Genomic DNA, 25,874 nt, shown 5'->3' with positions numbered 1-25,874 from the left:
GTTGATTATGTTATGACACTGGTCTATTTAAGGTCTGCTAGAAAAAAAATGTGCCTAGAGTAATTAAAATGTAATTATTTTTCAGATTGAATCGACCGGCTGTGTACAGAATGAAAGAGATGTATCACACCTACCCCTACCAGGCCCTTCAGCTGGGATAGTTCCACATTACACAACACCTTAAGCTGTACAGTGATTATGTTGTTGAATTTGCCAATAGAAACTAACATGCTCATGGTTTCATAGATCGAATTCAATAGATGTGTCAAGAATGATTTCCTTGCTTCGCTTGACACCACAGGATTACATAAATGAACACTTAGATCATTGACAGCGTGCCGAATGCTTTGTTCCCATGTTATATTGATCATAGTGATTCATCCAATATGCTACAAATAGAACCATTCACATTTAGAATATCTAAAACAGCAAACGCTGACACAGTGTGTACTATTTTACAGGAAAATAATCAACAACAGAGTGGCGTGATTCGGTCAGATGTTAAGCAGAGTTTCTGTTACCACCCAAAAGTTGATTATTTTCCAAAACCTGCACATTCTAACGTATTTCATTTCTCTTACACCAAAAGTTATTCAAAAAAATTCATCATACATTTACTTTTTTATGTATTAAAGAACATAATACTTTTTTATTCATTTATAGAGTTACATTCAGTGTTGTAAATGTCCATGAAAGTTTCTGTTACTGGCTTCATTTTCTTGAGGTAAACATTTTGATCATAATAATTTGTACCAGAGGTGGGATCAAGCAGTGTTTTAGAAGTCATTGGCATTCAAGTCCCAAGTCAATTTACAAGTCCTTAACTTTAAGTTCTGAGTCCTAAACAAGTCATTATGTGCTCTTTACCAAATTTAAAGCCAGAGAAAAAAATTGACTCCATCACTTTCTAGACAAACTTTATAACTTAATGGAAATACATGAGGATTTTGTCTTGGGATAATAGATGCCAAACAAAATTTGAAGTTGTTGCTTGTGCATCTGATATTCTTGAACCACAGGTTCTACATGTTGCAGCCCTTTTGTTGTTGCAAACAACACAATCATTATAGGCAAAGACTACTATCTTTGGGAGCATGGCTACCACAAAGTGCCTCTGTCATCAGGGAATGAGCAGCCTTTCAACTTTGTCCTGCAAGCTGATTGGCTGTCAGACTGGTTGAACGTTGACCTTGGACATGAAGATTGATGCTGATTTGCTGAAAATTAATTCCTTGTTGGGAAAAAGAATAGCTGATTCACTGTACACTTCTAAATGTATAATTATTAATTTTGAAAATGTATCAAGACTTTTCAAATCAAAGGGCCAGAGTCCAAGTCACAAGTCAAAGACAAGTCGAGTCGAAACTCAGCAAATTTGTGACTCGAGTCCAAGTCATGTCCAAGTTGTGTGACTTGAGTCCACAACACTGATTTACACCCTACAAATATAACCATTCACTTAATATGTCTAAAACTGGAAATGCTAACATACAGTGTACTGTTTTACAGGAAAATAATCAACAAGGGGTGGTGTAATGCAGCCTGTCAGGAAGCACAGTTATTGTTACCATCCTGATGTTGATTATTTTACTATAACAGCACATAACATTTTTAACGTCATACTTTTTATCCATTTTCAATTACATTTAATGTTATGAAACATCCACAAAACAGGTTAGCTCCACTTGTAGCACCTATAAACCAGCTTTTATATTTTTTCTCGCTCTCTGTAAGGAAAAGTCACTTACAAAAATACAAATTACAACCTACATTTATATATATACTAATTATTATCATAAATGTTGAAAAGACATGCAGCTGGAGGCTGTAATAACAGACTTCCCTGTTCTTCTGTCCTGTCCTTCTCTCTCCACCTCTATCTCTGTCTCACACACACACACACACAGGTGGTATAACATAAGATGTACTTATGTCACTTTGCCTTTCCTTTCACCAAATACACCACTGGACCAAAGGACATGGATCCTGGAAAACAAACATATTCCTTCTTGCAAAATTCAGAATAACCACGATTAATTGACTGAAGCAGTAACATGGTGCCATCTACACACAGTAAAACTTCTGACAGGAAAATTCAGAAAATTCTGATAGCTGCTTTTCTTTTCTTCCAAATCTGCATGGCCTCTCCTTCCAACAGGTAAGTTCAAGGATTTTAGTGATTTTTGATCCACTTATGAAATCTAATAAGATTTCATTGTGTGACTGTTATTATGATAGAAACAAAGTTGTAGTATTCAACCCTTTTATCGTTTTGTCTTATGTTTACATTTTAATTTTATTTATGAATGACAAAATGATGAAAAATTATGTTTAAAAAAAGCTGCTATGACAAAAATCTATGGTGATAAACACAGTAACATGAATGATTAGATTTTAAATATATTAGATTACCCTTTCAATTTTATTTAAAGGGTAGCTACATAGGGCATTTATAACCCATTCATAAGAATGGCATAAATTTTATTTTATACAGCAATGCTGCAGAACTTGTGAGCTGATTTTAAAGGTTTTCTGTGATCTTTACATGAAAAGCAGAAGAGAGAACCCTTTAATTATCTTTAATTATCAGCAGCTCAATTGATCATTTTTATTTGTTCATCCTTTACTTACAGAATTCGTTAGTCATTTTTATTAACAGTACATAAACACTTGTTTCATGCTAGTGTTATAAAGGTAACATCAAAGGTATAAATTTGATGTAATTTAGTTTAAGGACATTAAAATTATTCATTCATCTGGCATATGGTGTTCATTAATAAGTTCTGTCATGAAACTTACATAAGCCTAATCAGTTCAGTTTATAATCATCTAAACATAGAAGGCTGCACTCTGAAAAGATGACAGTGGATAAAGTTTTTAAAAATGTTATTAGGCTATATTAGGTTATAAAAGTAGACGTAGGTGGAGCGTTGTTCAGTGACATTCAGTGGAATTAAATCATTAAATGTCATTTTCTCCCTTTTCACTTTTGGGGGTAACCAGATTTTAAAATGTGCAGTTTGAATTAGCATTATTGGATCACAATAATGAGTAGCTGAAACCACACAGGGAAGAGACAGAGGTGTCTGAGCAGCACAGGAAGCCAGGCTTCTGCTACTTCGGAAGAGTTCAGTCCTGCTGCTATGGCTGGAGAAACGTTAATGGAGAATGCCAGCGTGAGTGATGTGACTTTTCTAATATTATGATTATGCAATGTATGCTGAGCCATAGATAATAGATAAAACACTTAATAAAACACTTTTACTTAGGAACTGATATAGCTATACCCGCTATTACAAAATTGTACAAATGTTATATGATAAAGAATAGTTTCAAGAATAAAGAATGAGAAGAACTGATATAAATAGAGATTCAGTTCTTTCAAATGAAGAAACAGTTGCACATACATAGGTCAAAATGGCTTCATTAAAATTCTTGTTTTTTTTTTATTTTTACAGCTGTGTGTATAAAGCCGTGCATAAATGGCATCTGCATTGGTCCAGACAAGTGCTCCTGCACTGAAGGCTACACGGGGGAACAGTGTAATGAGGGTAAAGTAGAACTTACAGTCCACGTGTCCACTTAAAGGAACATCTCTAGAGATGCACTGATCCAGTTCTGAATATCGACTGATACCGGGCTGATACTGGGCTGATACTGGCCTGAAAAGATGTGTCAGTATTAGAATGGATTTTTACATATTATACAATCTGATCTACTGTCTGGTCTACTAATCTACTATCCGTGTGATGCGAACATTGTGCAACGTTGTATTGAAAGTGGAAAAAGTGAAAAATCAGTGTGTCGCTAAACATTTTATAATTTTTTACAACAACTAAAAGTTATAGCACAGCACTACTGAATTCTCGATGCTGATTGGTCAGTAGGTAATGATTAATTTTCTATAACAGCAGCACCGACAGTCATTCTGGCTGCAAGGCTAATCACAGGTTTATATTAATGTGCACATTCTAATACTTTATTGTTTTTATAAGAAACAACTTACACAGGAATTTGTATGGTGCATGCTCATATAATAATACTTTTAAAAAAAACAGATTTTAAAAAGTGTTGGTAAAATATGGTGCCATTTTCTGTAAGGAGATATTGCTTATTTATCGTATATGGAAGGAGTCTCCAGTGTGAGCACTTAGTAACAGTGAAGTGCAAGTTTTTCTGGACGTCCGGAGTCTTTGGGGGAAAAGGAGTTTTTTGCTGTTTCCAGTAACAAGACAAGTTGCATTTTTTTTACTTCAGTAAAGTGAGAAAAAGGGGGAATGATGGATATAATGTCCCACAATGTTAAATGTAATTATAAATGGATAAAAAGTATGATGTTTCGTTTGATAATAAATAAAATATGTGTAATCATTGGTGAATTTCTGTAGTGTAAGAGTGTAGTATAAAACACTTCTCAACATGCTGTTATAAGAAAATAATCATCTCTGAGGTAGTAACTCCACTTTGCATGCGGTGTCTTCATGCCACTCCATCACTGGTTATTTTCCTATAACAGCATGCCCAATTGTCTTTTAATCCTTACTTATGAGTTCAATTTAGGGCAGTTAACAGCCTAGTGTATGTCGTACTGTCATAAACAATAGGTGAAATGTGGAAAAAAGGCCAAAACCCCAACACCACTCACAAAGATTATGAATATTTAAATAATATACAGTATTATAATTTCTTAAGAATACAGTATGTTCATTAACTTAACTGAGTATCTTAGCTATCCTTTTTGATATTTTAATGGTAGACATAAACGAGTGTGGCCGACCCAGCAGGCCTTGCTCCCACAGCTGTATGAACACACCTGGCAGTTTCCGCTGTTATTGCGATCCTGGATACACGCTGGATGCTGACGGCAAATCCTGCAACCGTAAGTCAGTCTGAAGTTTATAGGCATCAGCATTTTTTAGTTGGCATTGTAATCTTTTACAGCATGGCAGTCAGACTCTGGGAGTGTTTTACCTGCTATACTTTAGTACCAAACCATAAATGAGATATATGAGGAGAGTACAGAGAAACGTATTTCTCTAATGTGGCCTGCAGCTTCTGTTAATTTAATAAATGCTGTTCTATATCAGTATTTTTACAGAAGTTTAATTCCATTTCTTTTGTACCGAAACTAGTCACTGACTTTACAGAAATCTGGATGTAGATTTAGATCCCTAATGAGCACGCCAGATGTGACAGTGGCAAAAAAATAAAAAATCAAGAGAAAAAAAGACAAGAGAAGTCCACGACCAATAATCATTTTTATTAGAGCAGTTTCGAGCGAAATTGTTCTCAGAATCTTACTTTTATAGCTGTCTGCGTAATCCCTGTGTAATACCCTATTTCCTTTTTTCCTTCTAATTGTTGTTACTCTGTGTTCTTCGTTCAAATGTTAACATATGTTCCAGCAGTGATATCTGCAGACAGCTCTTAAAGGCTAACATTAGATATTGACTTCAAATATAATTGTCCAACATGACTACTCTTCAGAACTGCTGAAATCAAACACTGAATTTAATAGACTCCGTCTTGTGGACAAAATTCATTTCCCCCATTTGACTCCATCTTTGTACATGTGAAAGATTTTGTTAGTCACCTTTTTTCCTTTTTTTTTCTTTTTTTGAGGTCCAGAGAAGCCTGACTGCACTCGACTTCACTGCCAATTGGGTTGCCAGATTGGCAGTAATGGTGCGTTGATCTGCTCATGCCCACCTGGACTCCAACTGGCGCTAGATAAGAGAACATGTAAAGGTGAGCCAAAGGTTCTCATCCATACTTCACACAGACATCAACTATATCTCTACAATATGCTGTGATAACACACTGAGTTAAAACATTTCTTAGATTTTTTTTAACCACAGTCCTTTTAAATGCTTGATTCTGATTGGTCAGAAGGTGTTGATTAATTTTCTATAACAGCAGCTCTGACTGTAGACTAATAATTTTCCACTATGGGAAAGTCTTCAGGATAGAGGCATATCTTTCAAGAGTGAGGGGAAAAAAATAAAAACTAACTTATTTCATGAATGTTTCACAACTATAAATGGATAAACATTACGGCATGTTGTTCTTTAATGAAAAACAGTGAAATTGATGGTAAATTATTGTCATATAGAAGGAATAAAACACTTCAAGACGTGATGTTATTGGAAAATAACCAACTTTAGTGTATTGACAGTAACTCCGCTTCACTGTGCTGCATCAAACCTGCCATGTTTTATTTCCTAAATAAGAAATCTAATTTACAAAAAAAAAAAAAAATCTGGATTTTTAACCAACTGTTAATAGTTAGAGGATATTCAGTGCATATACACCCACTTTCCAGTTTAATAGGAACACCTGCTCAATTATGAAGTGATCCAATCAGTCAATCATGTGGCAGCGGCACAATGCATAAAATCATGCAGATACAGGTCAAGAGCTTCAGTAAATGTTCACATCAAACATCAGAATAAGGGGGAAAAAATAGACCTCTGTGGCTTTAACCATGGCATGGTTGTTGGTGCCAGATGGGCTGGTTTGAGTATTTCAGAAACTGCTGATCTCCTGGGATTTTCACACACAACAGTCTCTAGAGTTTACACAGAATGATGCACAAAACAAAAAAACATTGCGTGAGCAACAGTTCTGTGGGTGGAAATGCCTTGTTGATAAGAGAGGTCAGAGGAAAATGGCCAATTCATATAATCACTCTTTACAACCATAGTAAGCAAAAGAGCATCTCACAGCATGCACAAAACATCAAACATATATAACAGTGATGGTATAACATTAATTTAATATCTTTCATTTGAACATCACACAGCAGATCTAATTCAATTCTCACAAAACTGGAGAAATAACATTTTTTAATGGAAACTCTCAAATACAGATTTGCCACTGAAGCAACTTCATGTTTAAAAAAAGTCTCTTTTTTTACACCATTCATCTTCAGTAAGCACATTATCCTGGTCAGGGTCGAAGAAGAAACCGAACGCTCAGTGCAAGGTGAAAAATACACCCTGGATCTCAATCTAGACCATCACAGGGCTCCACACACTCATTCATACCCAGGGGCATTTTAGCACTCATACCAGCATGTTTTTGGGAGGTGGGAGGAAACCAAGGAACCCAGAGGAAGCTCACATGGACACAGGGAGAACACAAACTCCACACAGACAGTGACTCAAGCTCAGGATGGAAAAGTTGTTTGGTTTATTGGCAGGTTAAATAATTACATAACAACCTGAAGTGCTTATGTGTTGGACTGCATTAGAAGTTTTGCAGTTAGAATATCTTTTACATTGAACATTCCACAGAGCCACCAATCTAAGGTAAACTAGTGGATGCTTGTGAACGTGTCAAAGCTTCTGCCCCAAAGCTCTCAGAGAACACTGGAGAAGACAGGTTCCCATGCTGTAAAAGAGCATAGTGTTTACAAACTAGCCTGTTATTACCCATACAGTCATGGAGACAATCTTCTGTCCTGCTCACACTCAACTAGTCCACTTTATCAGGAATTCCCAAAGCATTGCCATGACTGATTCGGTAATGTCTCTGAATTTTCATCAGTCAGTATTAAACACGTTGTTTGAAAGCCTACAGTGAGGTTTCCATCATCTGTTTTTATTGGACTTTAAAAAAAAGGACGGAAATGTCAGAATTCTGGAAGAATGTCTAAATATGGAAGGTTTTGATGTTTGGTTGAGGTGGAAAAAAACAGAAGACGCAATATGGGGTGATGGAAACAAACGGAAACACACTTACTACGTCATTGTTTATTTTCGAATAAACAACGATGTAGCAAGTGTGTGTTCCAGTCTCTCCACAAACACACACACACGTTTCACTGGTGCTGTTTTGATGACATCATCTTGTGAGTCCTCTGTAGAATATTCAGCAAAACAGTAGTTGAAAGAAATGCAGAAGGATTCACGTTTTCTTTGGTGTCTTTTTTTTCTTTTTTTCTTTTTTTTTTGAAAAATCTGCTTAATTTGGCAGAACATTCAGATGGACAGAAATTTAATGTTGGGATTGCTGTTATATTATAATAATACCAACAGACCTTAAGTCACATGAACTTCACCTGTGATATTTATACATGTGGTTTTTAGACTCTTTCCGTGATATGAGTCATACGTTTCAGTTGTAGTGCATGTGTTTTTGTTTTCACAAATTTTCTTTTCACATGATTTATTTTTCCAAATGATTTTTTTTCACATTTCATTTAATTTTACATGATTCATTTATTTTGCATGTAATTTTTCACATTATTCATTTATTTTATATTATGTGATATTTCTCACAATGTTCATTTATTTAACGTGATATTTCTCACATGATTCATTTATTTTATCCTGTGATTTTTTTTACACAATTTATTTTCAATGATGTTTTCACTTGATTTTCATTTATTTTCACAATTCGTGATTTGTTTCCTCATTTGTTTCACATGTGGTTTTTTTTTTTTTACATAATTTGTTTATTTTCATATGTAAATTTTATTCATATAGTTCATTTATTTTCATGATCCATTTATTTTCTCATGTGTATTTTTTTCACATTAATTTATTTTCACAGTTCCTTTATTTTCTCATTTATTTTCACATGTGAATTTTTTTCACATGATTTATTCACTTTCATTTTTTTTTTTACTTGATTTATTTTCTAATACGACTTTTTCATACAATTCATTTTAACATGAAATGGATGTGTTTTTATTTTAACATGTGATTTTATTTCACCTGATTCATTTACGTCCGCGTGTACGTTTTTATTTTCACGTGATTTTCTCATACGAATAATTCTTTTTCACACGTGATCACCTATTGTTCACATGTTGTCATGTGTTTACTTGAGTTTTCATTTGCAATTTCAGGAAATGCACCTTCACATGTTTTTTTTTTTCACGTGACCACATGTTACTTATAAACACATGAAAAAATATGTGATCACGTGAAATGTGTGTGAATTCTTCATAAGGGACTGTATAACACTGTTCACAGCAATCACTTACATTGTGCATGAAACATACAGCAGTGCAATGTTGTGGTAGCTTTGATTAGTTCATCATATAGAAAGATTCTGTATGTGCAGTTGTGAGAACTTTTACATTGTTTTAAAACTCTAAGCATGTGCATTCCTAGGAAATTAGAGATTGTGCTAAATGTCCATAGTTTACATGGTGTAAAAGTCACAAATTAGTACAGAAAAAAATGAGCATTTCAGCGGGGTTATTCACGCTGGTAGTTGACTTACCATGGGTCTGTAATCTATTTTTATAAAGGCAAGAGACAAAGAGAAGTGACAGAGACAGACAGACAGAGAAAGAGAAAAAGAGAGAGAGAGAGAGACATAGCAAGAGAGAGAGAGTTCCTTCAATCCTTTGTTCTTGCTCTTAACAGAGGTGTAGATTTCAAAGCTGTGTGATGTGGGGACTGTCAAAGTGGTCATTTACGCCAATTCTGGCTTCGTTTGATCACTACAGGATAGTTGTTTGTGTTTAGGGCTTTTTGTTCGGGCAGGAATCCAGGTGCACTAAACCTGTGTATGAATGTGTGTGGTTACGTCTTTTTGTGAATAAGCGTCTAAGGCTGTGAATTACAGATGGGTGACAAATTAAAGGAAAATGCCAACATACAATGTGTTAGTAAGGTGTTGGGTCACAACAAGTCACCAGAAAAGCTTCAGTGCTCCTTGGCATCAATTCTGCAAGTCTCTGGAACTGTACTGGATTTATGAACACCCTTCTTCTCTAAGATATTCCTTCAGTTGTTGTGTTGGAGAATGCTGTCTGTCACGTCGCGTCAAAATATTTGATAGTTGTTTAATCGGATTGGGAGCTGGTGACTGTGAAGTTGCATTGCACATGATTTACGTCCTTTTCATCTTCATCAGACGCCTTCAGAGGAGAACGGCCAGACTGGTTCAAGCTGACAGGAAGGCTATGGTAATTCAAATAACCACTTTGTTCAACCGTGGTGAGCAGAAAAGCATCTCAGGCTCACCAAAACTGGACAGTTGAAGATCGAGAAAGCTAAAAAATGTCACCTGGTCTGATGAATCTTAATTTCTCCTGCACCATGCAGATGGTATGGTCAGAAATTTGACATTGAATCCATGGACCCACCCTGCCTTGTGTCAACAGTTCAGTCTGGTGGTGGTGTCATGGTGTGGGGAATGTTTTCTGGGTACATATTTGGTCCCCTTAACACCAATCAAGCATCAGGCTATCTGAGTATTGTTGCTGTCCATGTGCATCCATTTGTGGCCACAATCTATGTGTATTGGCCCACAATAATCTTATAATGGCTACTTCCAGCTCAATAATGTCACAAAGCTCAGGTTGTCTCAAACTGGTTCCATGAACATGACAATGAGTTCAGTGTCAATGAGTTCAGTGAGTTCAGTTTAATGTCCTCCTCAGTCAATAGATGTGAAGCCAGCAGAACACGTTAGGGATGTGGTAGAAATTTGCATTGAGTTTCACTGCATGAATGTGCAGCTGGCAAATTCAATTCAATTTCAATTCAATTTAATTTTATTTATATAGTGCTTTTAACAAAGGACATTGTCACAAAGCAGCTTTACAGGAATCCGGATATAAAATTTTAATTAAGTTTTTTTATTATATAAGCCAGAGGCAATAACATGAGGAAAAAACCTTGAGATGAACCAGACTCAAAAGGGAACGCATCCCCATCTGGGTGACACCGGACAGTGCGATTGTAAATAATTTCTGAAAAAAATCTGATGCAATCATGTCAACATGGACCAGATTCTCAAAGGAATGTTTCCAACACTTTGTAAAGTACATGTCACAAAGAACAAAACAAGTCCTACCTAGTATTTGTATGATGTCTCTAATAAAGTGGATATTTGTGTGGCTGCAGCAGGATTTGTTCATACCAGCAGCATACATAATACAAAAAAATTTTTAAATAATGTTACTGTTATTTTGACCTTTGCTTTCTAGTAAAATGTAAGGCACTGGTGGCTCAATGGTTAAGGTCAGAAGGTCAGGCGTTCAAGTCCCAGCACCGCCAAGCTGATACTGTTGGGCCCTTGAGCAAGGCCCTTAACCCTCTCTGCTCCAGGAGCTTTGTATCATGTCTGACCCTGTGCTCTGACCCCAACTTCCTAACATGCTGGGATATGCGAAGAAAAGAATTTCAATGTGCTGTAATTTATATGTGACAAACAAAGACTTGTTCTTCTTAATTTAACTTAATATACCAGTATAATTTATTATATTTTAATAATGTGTCAAAAATGTTGCTATATGTATAAATACTGCATATTATGGCAAAAACTGCTTAAATAAACCATTTAACTATTTAAAAGTTTTTTCTGATTTGTTGTTTATGCTGCAGACGTTGATGAGTGTAAAGGTGCCTTCTCTGCCTGCTCAGAACGGCAGACCTGCAGGAACACTTTCGGAAGTTATGCGTGCGTGTGCAGGTCCGGTTACATGTTGGGAATATTAGGGAACTCCGTCACATGCCGAGGTACTTTCATTCTTTTATTGTAGACTATGCTCACACTAACTGGTACATGCAAGTAATACTTATAAAGTTATAAAGCCACATTCTTTGCCAAATTTCAAGATATAGTCCGTCTAACGAAAGGAACATTGGATTTGGCTATAACAGGCAGTCCAGCTTTATTTGCAATTTTTCAGCACAATTCTTGTGAGGCAAGAGACGTCATTTTCTCTGCCTCGCCTTTGTGCCTCACCTTACTCTTTTGCCACACTGATCCAATTTTGTCTGTCCCTTTAAGAATATAAATTTTCATGTTCATTTTTTAAACTGTAAAGAAAAAAAAAGGTGACATGAACGTAAAGTCTACATAACATTACATTTTTCAGCTACGCATTGAAGTTTTATTCATTTTGTAAATTGGTTTAAGTCACACTTTCTCACCAAACACATCCGCAAATCTGTGGGCAATTACTAAAGAACTGCGTACAGTGTAAATACTCAACGATATGCATCCATTACTTTTAGCTACATTGGCCATATTACGCCAGACTGAAACTGCAGAAAGAAACCTTGAGCACACAACTATATTAGGAGTAAGTGTATAAATTAGATTTTACCTGAACTGCTCTGTTAATTGACTACTAATTGATTTTTTTGGCTGTATGCTGCTACCAGCTTCTTGCTAGCTGACCACTAGGCTACAAGTGTAATAGTTCCACCCAGTGGTGAAGTTGTATTACGTCTCATTTCAAAATTAAAAATTTAATATAATTAGAATGAACTAGGCCGACTAGTTTTTGTATTTCACAGAAGTGTGTGTATGTCTTTGTATTTATTCCACCAGCTGCCACATCGCCCTCCAGGGGCCACAAAGTGAAAAACACTGTTTTAAATACAAAATAAAACATTACGGGTCATGCTGTTATAAGAAAATAATTAACAATGGGGTGGTGTGGCGTCATTTTGCAGTAACAGCACGTCCCAAAGTGATTCATTTCCCTTACACCACATCAATTTTATCAAATATATAAGTTTTTTATATATTAAAGAATGTCACATCCTACTTTTTTATCTTTTTATGCTTACATTATAACAGCTATAATAATAATTCCCTCACCAGCCTCATTTTTTTAGTTAGACAAGAAATGCAGGTTGTCATGTTACCATGTCGGAAAAGTTAAAACTTTACCTCTAACTGTTACAAAGTGCTCACATTGGAGGCTCTTTCCAAAATTGCTAAATAAAGATCTCCTCACAGAAGACTATGCCACATCAGTAATTATTTTTTAATCATTTATCTGGGGTGCCTGCCATACAAGTCCCTGTGTAACACATTAGAAAGAGCACATTAATAAAAACCTGTGATTTGTCTGTCAGAGCTGCTGTTATAGAAAATTAATTAACACCTTCTGAGCAATCAGAATCAAGAATTCAACTATGTGGTATAAAGTAGCATATCATTATATAGCTGGCAGCCTAGTGGAGCCAGTTAGCATGATATCAGTTACATAATGCTAATACCTAATTATTAAAACCAGTTCGATCCTACAACTCATTCATCACTAAGCACAGCTGTATTTCTCTGACAAAATGCAGATTTTTATTGCACTGCACAAATGCTTTCTACAGGCTCCATGCATGTGAGAACAAGAAAGCATTAGTTCTGTACAGTGTGACTAAATTAAAAGCACTTGTAGTGGGCACAGCCACATGTTTCTGGAGCGGTTTAACCCTCCTGTTTACTAGTTAGCAACAGATGTCTCATTGGATCAGGTCGACTCTTTAGATTTGGTAGCAATACAATTATAAAATACATACTTAAAATATTTGTATAAACTATACTACATACTCATTTTCGGTACATTGGCAGTTAGCTCCAGTGCAAAACTTTGTTCAGATAGGAAAACTTTGAGGAGATGCTTCATCGCCCTCCCTCACATACCCAGTGTGATGTAGCAACCTCATTATTATTATTGCATTATGCCTCACCATTCCTGACATCCTGCAGGTGTGGAATGTAAAACTTTCCCTTGCTCTCTCATAACTATTGATCTCTTACTTTGTGTTGATTTTTTTTTTCCAGTATAATATTTGTACCTTTCTTTCTGACAGTTATAAACAGCTGTTCTGGAGATGCAGCAGAAGATTTTATTGTAGTAAGTGCAGTTTTTGAGGTGGTATAGGGGTTCTCATTCATGGGTGTGTTTCCCAATAACTCACTCCCAATGAATCTTAGTGAATAATGAACAACATAATGAAGGATGTAGCTATGTTATGTTGTTCTTTTGGCTGCTCCCATTAGGAGTCGCCACAGTGGATCACTGGTCCGCATATTTTTGGCACAGTTTTTACGCTGGATGCCCTTCCTGATGCAACCCCGGGCTTGGGGCTGGCACTGAGAGTGTACTGTCGTATGCAACTCCAGTGGCTGGGGTTGGTTCCCTGACCAGGAATCGAACCCGGGCCATGGCAGCAAGAGAAATGAGGTCTAACCACTAGTCCTCCAGAGTTCCGATGTAGCAATGTTATGTACAAGCCAGTTTTGGCAAGTGCTTCCCAAAAGGCTTCATTACCAGAAATTCAACAAATCCATTGTACTGAGAACTCGGGAAAATCCGGCATCCAGCATGGAAAGATGGAATGGAGTAGTCACTCAGTGTTGAATTCTAACTTGACAAAGCTTGATAAATCTTATGTTGTGGAAAGGTGTTTTAACAATTTTGTAACATAATTCCATCGATTTCATCCCAATCTTTCTAATGTGATAAGATGATAGTGACAGATCATTTTAAAGATCTGTCAAAGATGAACAAGACAGTTGACCTACCAAGTTTCTCTTCACTACTCACACAGAAATAATTCATGTAGAACTTCTTTATATATTAATCAAATTCAGAGACTAGCCATACAAAAGCCACACAAATTTGACCTTGCTTTGAGCACATGCGAAATGCATGTGATTTTTTTCTGTGAACTATCAGTGTATGTGTGTGTGCAGATAGCACAAAATACATAGTCTATGTATTTTCTGCACACACAAACACACCTCCTACATACCAGCACTGCATAAAATTCTTCATGAATGTAGTCTCTCATCTGCACAGCCTCTCCCAGTCTCACCTGCGTCCTCCCCCTCATGTGTCCCTCACAGATGAAGACGAGTGTGTGACAGGTCGCCACCGCTGCAGCCGCCATGCACAGTGTGTGAACACAGACGGCTCGTACACCTGCCAGTGTGAAAATGACTACGCTGGAGACGGCTTCAGCTGCTGGAAACGGAAAAGTGGAAGGTCACAGAACGGCATGTACTTCCAATATAAACTCTCGAAACGAAGCAGGACGACAGATACGGGCTGATGAAAGAAGCCTGGAGAAGGTCTACAGCTGTGCTCTCTCTGGCAAGAGAGAAGTGTCAAAAGAGTGCACTGTGTGCTCCTGATGTTTGTTTTCTCATCCGTGTCTTATAACAGTTTAATTCCGTGTGCATGTGTTCATTTGAGCAGCTGTGCTTATTATTAGCATGTCTATTTTAATGGCTGTATTAATGGAATCTGATTATGTTTTGAATTATGGACCAAGAAAAATACAGTCTGCTGACTTTCCACCACTGTTTGAGTGGCAAGCTTTTGCTTATGTAGAAACCCTTTTTCCACCATAGGAGCTTTTTCTGAAACTTTTTTTCAGCACCTCATACACTTTAACCTCATTTCCATTGGAGGAAGCCAGACGAATTTCAGTTCCTAGGCCATAGCTTTTATCCTCATTTTTACATCCTATTGCAAAACATGTACTTCCCCCGAGTGTTTAAGTTAGCATAAGAACTGTCTCTGTCAAGCTGGGAATAGTGAACACAATCCAAAGCTTAGCATAGAACCATATACACTTCATTATTAAACTTTTACTGCTGCATGATTATAAAAACCTTTTCACATATTCAACTTCTCTATATGTGCTGCACAGATAATAATAGTTTTACTGTCATCTCTCATTTGAAATGTCATACTCACACAACAAAATTACAATAAACTACAAATCAGCTTCAGCTTCCTCCATGTTGTATGCCAGGATGTTTATTTTAATGAGCAGTAAACAGCAAAACAGCCAATAAAGGAAAGAACTCAGATGATAATTTACCTAAGCATTTAAACTGTATACATTCCTGTAGGTACAGTGTGGAGCAGATTTGTAATAAACTTGACTTGTTGTTTGTTCCAAGTTTAATGGAGAACCTGATATACAGTAGTTGTTCTGTTTCTTCAAGCAGGGTTGCCAGGTCTGAGCAAAACTTTCCATCCCACCTACATCTCAAAAGAGCCTGAAATTTGGCCAAAAATGTTGGCAATGTAAGACAGAATATAAGACAGTGACAATATAGTTTATGTTTGTTTATTCATTGGTATGAATATCCACATTTTCCAATGTGGCAAGATCTGGCAACCCTGTATTCAGGTATAATCCCAGTTATGTTTTTTTTGTTTTTTTGTTTTTTTATCAGAGTCATGGCCTACCAAGGATCATTCACAAAATATGAATTCTTGTCTGTAACACTGAATTTAAAAGTATGTTTAGAAACATTATAAACACGCATGAACTAGGCGTGTAAGACAACATTTATATTTCAAAATGTACCATCTCTAAGACTTGCACAAAATTAAGTTTATTCTGGGAGAGGAAATGAGGGGGAGAGGAACTGAAGGACTAAATATAGTCTTTTTTATACAACTTTTTTTTCTTTTTAACCACTGACATTCTAGTTTTGCAAACAAATCAGCTCTTTAAGTCAGCACTGGGGGTTTGTTGTATATCTGAAGAGATGAACAGCTAAGAGATAAGAGATAATGGTCAATTAGAGTTGGCCTTTGTAACTCAGGAGCAGAGTGAGGATCCAAATGCAAGAGGTTTATTAGAATCGAGGCAGCTAAAGAAAACACAATCCAAAAGCAATATTAGAGGCAATGGTCAAAACATAAGAATATAAAACAAGGCCAAAGGAGAATCCAGAGAATAATCCAGAATACAAGGTCAATAATCCACAAGGCAGTCAGCATAGAATAACTACACATAAATGAGGGCAAGACTTTGCAGATAAGGAATGTGCTCAGTTTGATTAAATCCAAGACCAGAACCTGTCCCTAAATTCTGAGGAATGCGTCCTCCACTGGTGGGAAGGAGAAATGTCCTGGGTTCTTGTTACAGACAGCAAGAAAGGGGTTAATATATAATGTAAAAGTAATGAAGATCACTAGGGATTTTTTTTTAGAGTAAAATGAGCCAGAGTTAACACTTGAGTAAATTTTCTTGGGCTACTGAGTTATACATTTGTGGGGCAGTTGTGGCCTAATGGATAGAGTCGAACTTGCAACCTGAAGGTTGTGGGTTCGAGTCTCAGGTCTGGCAGGGATTGTAGGTGGGGGAGTGAATGACCAGCGCTCTCTCCCACCCTCAATACCACGACTGAGGTGAGACCCTTGAGCAAGGCACCGAACCCCCAACTGCTCCCCGGGCGCCGCAGCAAAAAAGGCCGCCACCTGCTCCAGGTGTGTGTGTGTGTGTGTGTTCACTACTGTGTGTGCACTTGGATGGGTTAAATGCAGAGCACAAATTCCGAGTATGGGTCACCATACTTGGCCACAAGTCACTTCACTGCACTTCACTTATACATGAATGGCTAATACACATGTGCTAAGAATCTGGAAACTCAGTGTACCTGTATCAACAGAACAACAAGGACATGGACACAACCTTTACAGTGACTAAAAATGTAAAAAAAATTGTAAATTTGTAAAACTGTAAATTTTACAGCAACTTGGGTGGCCAGTAAAGTACTGTAAAATTACTGTAAAACATATTTACATTAAAGTACCGCAATATCTTAGCAACTAGCTCAACTGACTTGCCTTGATTCAATGCAATCTTTTAGTGGAGTTAATTCAGTGGGTGAAGTGGTAGAATCAGTGCAAGCAAGCTGAGCTTGTTGTGGTGGTGGGTCAGTGTTTGAGGCTTTCAGTGACAGAAGATTATAAGATTATAAATATGTTTTATGGTTGTTAACTGTAAATTTTGCAGTATTTTACTGGCATCCCAATTTGCGAGCAAATGACTGTAAAATCTACAATTGTACAATTGTATCTTGAATACAGATTATCCCATCTGGAGGGATTAAACATTTGTGTGAAAAAAAATATTTCACTGTCTGGTGGCTATTTAAATCTGTTTAAATATATGTAATATTCTATATAATAAGGTTAAATTTACAGTGTCCACAGTGTAAGAAGTCAGATTTCATCCTGCAGTCCTTTCTGTCCTTTCTGAAAATGCATCACAGCCTGGTGAGGACAGACTTAATTTCCTAAGTTTATGCCTAATTTGCAAAATCGTTATGGTTTGTGCAGTGGGAAAGCAAGATAGGAATGTGTTCATGAACTGTTTAGTTTCTGTTCAGGGTAGTTAAACATCTCATTTCATTAAATGATCCTAAAAACTTAATGAAAAAGAGCCTTTAAACATTTGCTCCAAATGTACTAGGTTGGATTAAAATTAATTATAGAAGGTAAACTGCAGTGCACACGTTAGATATACCCTAGATATATACAGTGTATATTAAATATAGTGTACTTCAGTAAAGGAACACGATACCTTATACAGTATGTACATGCTTAAGTACATCTCAAAACCAGGGAGAAAACAGTAGGACATTATCACTGTGTGGCTTTGCATGTTATACAGTATACATGAAAAAAGTGAATAAAAATCTCCAGTCTGCAACTGTCTTTTGCCAAACAATAATTCAAAACAATTGCCAAATAATAATAAAATAATAAAACACAAACTTTTAAGCAATATAAGCAAGTCATTGTGAGGATAGTAGCTAGTATAAATTATTATTATTATTATTATTATTATGATTATTATTATTATTATTATTATTATTATTGTTGTTGTTATTATTATTATTATTATTATTTTCCATACATGATATTTTATATAGGCTTCCTCATCAGTAATGGCTTTATCCTGATCAAGGTCCTTAGTGAAATCTCGAATAGGAGAGAATACACCCAAGTTGTGAATCTAATTATAGACAAAATAACTGCACCTTTGCCAGGCCTGAAATATTGTGGTGCTCCACAGCCATGGTAATGTTAGCACATCTACCCATATAAATATTCCAGCTTGTCTAAAGTTATAAAATATATCCAGAGAGCCATTTTAGTCATTGAACAGCCATGAAATAACAGTAATTTAGGGTTAATATGGAAGTAAGTAATGAAGGTCTATTTTCTTTCTGCTTTTCCTGGTGGGGGTCAGGAGATATTTGCTTTTGAAAATATAGTCAAATCTAAGTCGACGCGTTTATACTTGAGTAAAGAGATTAGGTGATTTTCTCACATTTTCTGATGGCTCAGAGGTTATGAATTTTGTTTACAGATAGGATGGGTGGAAGCTAGAACTTTTCAGGGCCCTTAATGCTCAATGTTCCAATTATATCCAGTCTCAGTGATAGGCGTATACAGGCATCAGCAAAATAAGCAAACGCCAATGCAAGTTACTTAAGAACAGTAATGAAGTATGATGTAACTCATATGTACATTTACAGCATTTGACAGACACCCTTATCGAGAGTGACTTACATTTATATAACTGAGCAGTTGAGGGTTAAGGACCTTGCTCATGGGCCCAGCAGTAGTAGCTTGGCAGTGCTGGGGTTTGAACTCACAAGCTTCTATTCAGTAGTCCAACATCTCAACATGTCAACTTATAGTGATATCCTGGAGAGGTTTTTCTTTTTTTTTCCAAGTAATTTCAATTTTATTTGTGTAGCACTAGACATGGCCAAAAAGCAGCTTTACAGAAATGAGAAAATCATCCTGAGATGACATTAGTAAGAAACCAGACTCAAAGTGGAGCCCATCCTCTTCTGGGTGACACCAGATAGTGTGACTATAAATCATTATCAGGTCCAGAAGAGTAAAGAAAAGTATTAATTGTGTTGAAAGGATGTTCAGTATGAGCAGATTGTGAATAAGAGTTCTGGGTTGAAAACAAGTGAGTCTTTATGATTACAGCAGCAGTTCCTACATACAAATCTACAGTATTCAGGTGAGATTATTCACAGAAGTAAGAGTGACACTTTTTTGGGAATCTTTGGAATGGGAAAGGGTGGAAAGGGTGTCCATGTTGGACCATTCACATCAGTAGAAGGTGAGCCACAAGTGCAGAAGTTCCCAGCAGAAAGGATTTGTTTATAAAATACTGCTCTCTGGTGGGCATATAAAGCAATGTTTTTTGCTTTTATGATGTTTCTTTATTGTATTTGAGCCTTGGACTTGCCTCCATACTGTTATTTATATTAGCCATTTTTTTTTTTTTTAGTTTGATTGAAATTGAGAGTGTCACACTTTTTATCTATTTATAGTTACAGTCAATGTTGTGGAACATCCCAGGCCCTGGAGATGGAGTAGTTTGACTGGGAGAATGTATATATGTTTATTACAGATATAACTGCATATGAATACATTATTTAGCTTGAACAGATAGTATATTTCTAAACAGATGCAAAAAAACTGATAGCAATATGATGTGCACTATTCGTATTTATTCTTTTTTACGACTGGGAAAAAGTTTTTTAAAAAATCAATATGAACATTGCATTTACTCAACTAAAATATCACAGGCAGTGACAGGTTGTTGTTTTTGTTTTTTTGCGTTGAACGCATATCTCTTTTTGAGACCAAGTATGAACTTGAGTGATGTAGCTGAGTTTGAGGAACTGTCAAAGCTAGAATTCACACACCATGCTGACATTTCCACCTCTCCTCTAGAGTTCTCCATTGCAGTTTAGGGTTCATATTTAATTAAAGAAAATCTGATACAGATGTGGATATTTGAAGCACTAAACTGATACATATACACCCCTAATGTGTATATGACTCAGTGGAAGAGGTGCATCTTGTCCAGAGACAGCAGTGGGAAGGAGCAGCTGCAGCGAGTTTGTCCCTGACCTCATTCATTCTCACCACAGCAGGTGTCACACCGGACCCTCAGGCTCGCACGCAGGGCCAAAGCACCCTGCAACCCTGGAACTACTTACGGAACGGCCAAGAACAAAAGGGTGAAATCAAGGAAAAATGCAGCCTCTTCGAATAACTCACACCACAATGCCTGGAGTAGCGGGGGGAGAAACCTGGTCTCTTTCTTTTCAGAGCCATCAGAAAGTGTCTCTACTAAAGCTCAAATAGAACAACATCGCGGATAAAAGGTTCCAGGCCCCTTTTATGAAATGGACCTCACACTAAGCTGTGTGTAATTCCTACCAGAAACTGGTTTATTTACCGAAAAATAATAAGATTTAATGCCAAGCAGTGACTGGGATACAAATAAAGGAAACAAGAAGGGAAAGGGAAGGAGGGAGGGAAGGAAGGAGGGAGCAGCCAGGATAGCAAAGACAGAGGAAGAGAGAAAGTGAAAAGGAAACTGGAAACTGGAAAGTTTCTACATGTCCTCTGTCTCATTTTCTCCATCCCAAGAAGAGTTGATGATGCTGAGAAGCCTGTGCCACGGTTCAGGAGGGAAAACAATAAATATGTAAATCTAATTTGGACATCTGCAGTTAAGACGACCCTGGCTCTTTAGGAACTCGGCACCCAGCTCGGCTTTCATTATGAAACAATATCGCCGTTTTCCAGGCAGCCAGGGTGAGTGATGACTCGGAGGGGTGCGGAGGGCCAACCACAATACGAAGCCACACACACACACACATACACACAGAGGAGAGAGGAGGGAGAGTGTGATGGTAGTATAACCTGCCACCCACGTTGCTGAAAAGAGCGTACACTGGAAACCCAGGTAGTGAAGTGTAAAACCACAGAAACCCCTGCTTTACCCAGACTGCCCCTTTCAGTAAAAAGGGGGTGTTAAGCAGGGCCATCAGTCTGCCATGCCTTCGTAATGCCAATGCAGCGCTAGTGAGGAGCAACGCACTGTTTCTGACAGTAAAGGCCAGAGAGAGATTGAGAGAGAGAGAGATGATGATGATGACAAGCTCTGCCTGAGGTGAGGGTTTTAAATCAAGGCGACTCAGGACTGTGCTTACAGAATCGATTTGCTACTGATTTTAACACCCTCTCAGACCGCTGATGCTTCACTGCAAGCATGTAATAATGTTCACTTAAAAAAAAAAACAGAACATCAGCAGATCTGGCTTCATCATTTTTTTTTTGACTTTATATTTTTTGCATTAGCTTCAAAATCAGGCTGTGATCATATACAGTGATATGCTGCTGAACGCTCAGTTCTGATTGGTCAGAACGGGTTGATTCATTTTCAATAACAGCGGCTCTGACAGTAGTTTCGGCTGCAGGGTTTATATTATTGTGCTCCTTCGAATACACTATTGCTTCTATAATAAGAATGTACACAGGAGCTTGGCAGATGCTCTGAATAAATAGATTTTTAAAATGTGTGGAATTGGTGATATGGTGAACTTTTCTGTAAAGAGATATCTATTTATGATTTTTGGAAGGAGTCTCCAGTGTCAGTGCTTTTTAACTGTCAGAGTTAAAGCTGTAACTTAATGTTTTCTGACACAGGAAAGTCTTCAGGACAGAGAACTGTGCTCTTTCCGGTTTCTCTGTAACACAGCTAACAGCTTTTTTTGTCTTATGTTCAAGTGAGAGAAACTGGTTTTGCAGACATCCACAGCATTAAAAGTAACTATAAACAGATAAAAAAAAAAAAAGTGTGACATTTTGTTCTTTCGTTAGAGAGGAAGATTGTAATTGTTTGGCAAATTGCTGTGGTATAAGAGAAATACAACACATCATGAATCAACTTCAGGGTGGTAACAATAACTGTCATTGTTTATTTTCCTATAACAGCACACCCTGTCATATTTTATTTCTTACAGAAATTATAATGTCCTAAGAAAAATGTTGACCTTTTCAGATCTGGCTCAGTCTACTGTTTGTAGAGCAAACAAAGAGAAATTTAAATCTTTTTCACTGTGTTAATCCTTTTGACAAGTTGATTTAAATATTCTAGAGCAGCTCCCGCGCTATAGGCGTGACATTTAAATCCACATTGACTTCCTTCCTGCACAGGCTTAGCATGTCTGAGACCTTTCTGGAAGGCAAACGAATATTCAAAAAGTATTATATTCATATAAATATTGCAGAGCTGTAGGAATTGCATGTTTTTAAAAATGCTGTGAATTTTATAGACATTCACAGAAAGCAAGGTAACATTTTATTGTAGAGTTTAGATGCTTATCAAGAAGCAGCCTGAACAACTGAACAACAGCTGTATGTTGTCAAATTATGATCTTTTAAAAAACATGTCATAAAATGTATCAGTAGAGTCAACTTGAACTGAAGCTGAACTTATGATTTGCACTAGAAATGAGCTGATAGTTTAAAGATGATCTCCTGACAATCAAGAGCTTTAAATGGGACCCTCGAAATAGTAGTCTATAGAGTGTATATAGATTATCTACTAAACATCAACAAGCATAAACTGTTTAGAACCAGATGTTAGGCTGGTCGATGACTGTCACCTCATGACCTCACTATTGTAAGAGTCTAGTTAGCATTTTGGTTGAAAATGAGGTACATACATTTCAATACTGGAGGATTGTGGTGTAAAATGTGAAGAAAAAATAAGGTTCTATCTGTCAACCAATCATCATTCAGGATGAACATACAATATAGGTGGCCTTGACCAATCTCTTTACAGCCTGAGAGAAAAGAACATACTTGAAGTCTGAGAACCTAACTTTTAGCTGTAGATGTTGTACATATGCTCCATGAGAGTAATAAAAGTAAATGTATAAAACAGGTACAAGTTTACTATACTCGCTGGTTTTACAGTGTGCAAATCTTCTGGCACATTCTTCAGCCCTAGCAGAAAGCTAATGTTGAGGCTAACATCAGATAAAATTTGCATTAAATATGACTGATATTAGATATCAGACATGCAGTAGGCCTACAGTGTGTTTAATAAAGCTGAACTTTTCAATGTAGCCAGGGACTGAAGGTCAGCTAGCAGACTTGTGTGCCATGTTTGTGTGGTTGCAGAAATGTGTAGTGTATGAGTTGGCGTTTGAACTTTTCTCCTGTTCCAACAGAAGCATCCTCAGGAAATATTAAAGATGATTGATTAAACTGTAGGTGGTATGAGAACAAGGGAAGGTGTTTAAATGACCGCCAAACAGTACAGTTGTGGAAAGCACAGGTTCGTAATGAGACGCTTTGTCTTAACCCACAAACAAACAGTGAGACTTGTGCTTTTTGTCTTTAACAAAAAAAAAAAAAAAAACTGCGTCAATTATTCTTTTGATAATCCTGGAATTTCCGGCCACAAAAAATGTTTCTAATACGCAAAACAGAGACCCAACAAATCCTGACGCAAGTTGGCTAGAAACCAGAAGCCGGAATGACACGGAGTGTGTTCCTGAAGTGGCTATACCTCTGGGATTATCCCTCCAGAACAGGAAAGATTTTCATCCTCATGGATGGGAATTCCCTTTTAAGTGCCATGCTGGAAGGGGAAGGAAGTGGCCAGGAGAGGAGCTGCTGCTGCTGAAAGTGTTTTCTCTGTATACTGATTAGTCCAGGAGATTTCTGCTTTGATACGACTAATTCTGCTTGAGATCACCTAATGGTAACATAACAGGCGGTCATTCACGGGTCACCCCGAAAGGAGGAATTTGAATCACAATCCTGGGTATTTGAAATATCTGTGTTGGTGGCCTCTGAGTGAGAGAGAGAGAGAGAGATCCCTCTTTCTGGCTGTGAGTGAGTGTCACGTTGCTGCCTCGCACACGTCCTGTTTCCAATGTTGAATGAGAGAAGGGGGTGCCATTGGTAGACTACAAAAAAGACTATAGTGAAGGAATCAATTATGCCCCGATTAAATGAAAAGGAGGGTAGGGAAAAGGGTGAAAGCAGTAAATTTAGTTTAGAAAAGAGCTGGTCAATAACCCAATTGAAACGTGCGATCCCGGGCAGCTGTTGTTAGGGAGGTTGGGGAGCGCAGAGCGGATGGTGGTGGTGGTGGTGGTGGTGGAGTTGGTGGTGGTGATGGTGGGGGATCTGGCAGTAGCAGCGATAAGAACAGATTTAATTAGTGTCGTATTGGAAGTGAAACAGTAGAAGCGTTGTGGAGCAAGACAGAACAGCTGCGGTGGACGTCTGGGTGCTTGGCACTCTCACTTCTCTTTCTCACTGTTCAAGATCTCTGTCTCTTTCCATTTAAAATCGCATTAACTCTCTCTCTCAAAGCTCAGGTGTGTATATGCCTAGAGATTTTACAGGTACGCATGTACACACTTACACTAATGCCAACAAACAATACCAATTATTGCCATAACAGACACGGATTTGGAGCCATGGTTCTCAGAATGAGGACTATGCAGCATTTTAGGTAAAGAATAAAACACCTGGGGGTGTGTTGGACATGGTGGTGTGTTGTAGACTAACATAAAACTGGGTTAATGTTGGAATTGTTAACACTGAAACTGATTATTTTTGGCATTTCCCAAAATAACACGTCACACATTTTATCCATTTATAGTTACATTTAATGTTGTGCGTCATCCACAATACAAGTTTATTAGACAAAACCATGTTATATTACAGAGAAACTGCAAGGTGCAAATCTTTTTACAAAGCTCTGACACTGGAGACTCCTTCCATAAATTTTAAATAAATATCTCCTTACGGAAAACATGATTGTATACAGTTTTTCTTTGTTAATACAGTTTTTATCCATTAGTTATTTGGCTTAGATTGTGTAACATGTTCACCTTACAAGTCCCTGGGTAAGTTGTTATGATAAAAAGAATACTGTATTAGAATGAGCGCATTAATATATAAACCTGCGATTTGAATTACAGCTGGCACTGTTGTCAGAGCTGATGGTTTTGAAAATTAATCAACACCTACTGACCAATCAGAATCAAGAATTTAACAGTGGTGAAGATAACAATCAACAGCTATCACTAAGTTTATTAATTATATTTATAAGTCTATATGACAGGTCACTTGAATGAAATGTGTTTAATACAAAGCTCAAAAAGCATAAATAATGTTTACTCTGATGTTAAAACCGATTATATAATATAAATAATATATAAAATATATAATTTATATATAAAATAAAATAGTTTAAATCAAAATGTAGCTGATTAGGGTTCTGTTTATCAGAAAAAATCAGGAATAAAAAGAGCCCCTGGTTCCAAAAAATAAATGTGATTAATTTTTGAATATTAAAAGTTGAACTTTAATCATAAAAAATAAATCTGTGCTTCAGATTTTTTTGTTTATACTGGGTGGGGTCCCTGTTCGCAAAAGGACAAAGCACTCTAAGCAGAAACTGGTCCAAAAGCTTGGCCCATTACTTCACTTCTTACATAAATGA

At 37.0% G+C, this 25,874-nt stretch overlaps 1 protein-coding gene across 1 annotated transcript; it reads left to right on the top strand.

Annotated features, from left to right (window-relative positions):
• The first annotated feature begins 1,932 nt into the window (after positions 1 to 1,932).
• Positions 1,933 to 15,575, top strand: LOC113541269 (nephronectin). Its single transcript, XM_026938153.3, has 7 exons — positions 1,933 to 2,158; positions 3,070 to 3,176; positions 3,459 to 3,551; positions 4,757 to 4,879; positions 5,623 to 5,748; positions 11,349 to 11,483; positions 14,611 to 15,575. The coding sequence occupies exons 1-7, from the start codon at positions 2,055 to 2,057 to the stop codon at positions 14,814 to 14,816; spliced, it is 894 nt and encodes a 297-aa protein (XP_026793954.3). The 5' UTR covers positions 1,933 to 2,054; the 3' UTR covers positions 14,817 to 15,575.
• Positions 15,576 to 25,874: the final 10,299 nt, after the last annotated feature.

This window comes from Pangasianodon hypophthalmus, chromosome 3 (assembly GCF_027358585.1).
Source record: "Pangasianodon hypophthalmus isolate fPanHyp1 chromosome 3, fPanHyp1.pri, whole genome shotgun sequence".
Taxonomy (NCBI): Eukaryota; Metazoa; Chordata; class Actinopteri; order Siluriformes; family Pangasiidae; genus Pangasianodon; species Pangasianodon hypophthalmus.
Note: the sequence above shows the minus strand (reverse complement) of the source record. Positions and strands in the feature narration are given on the sequence as shown.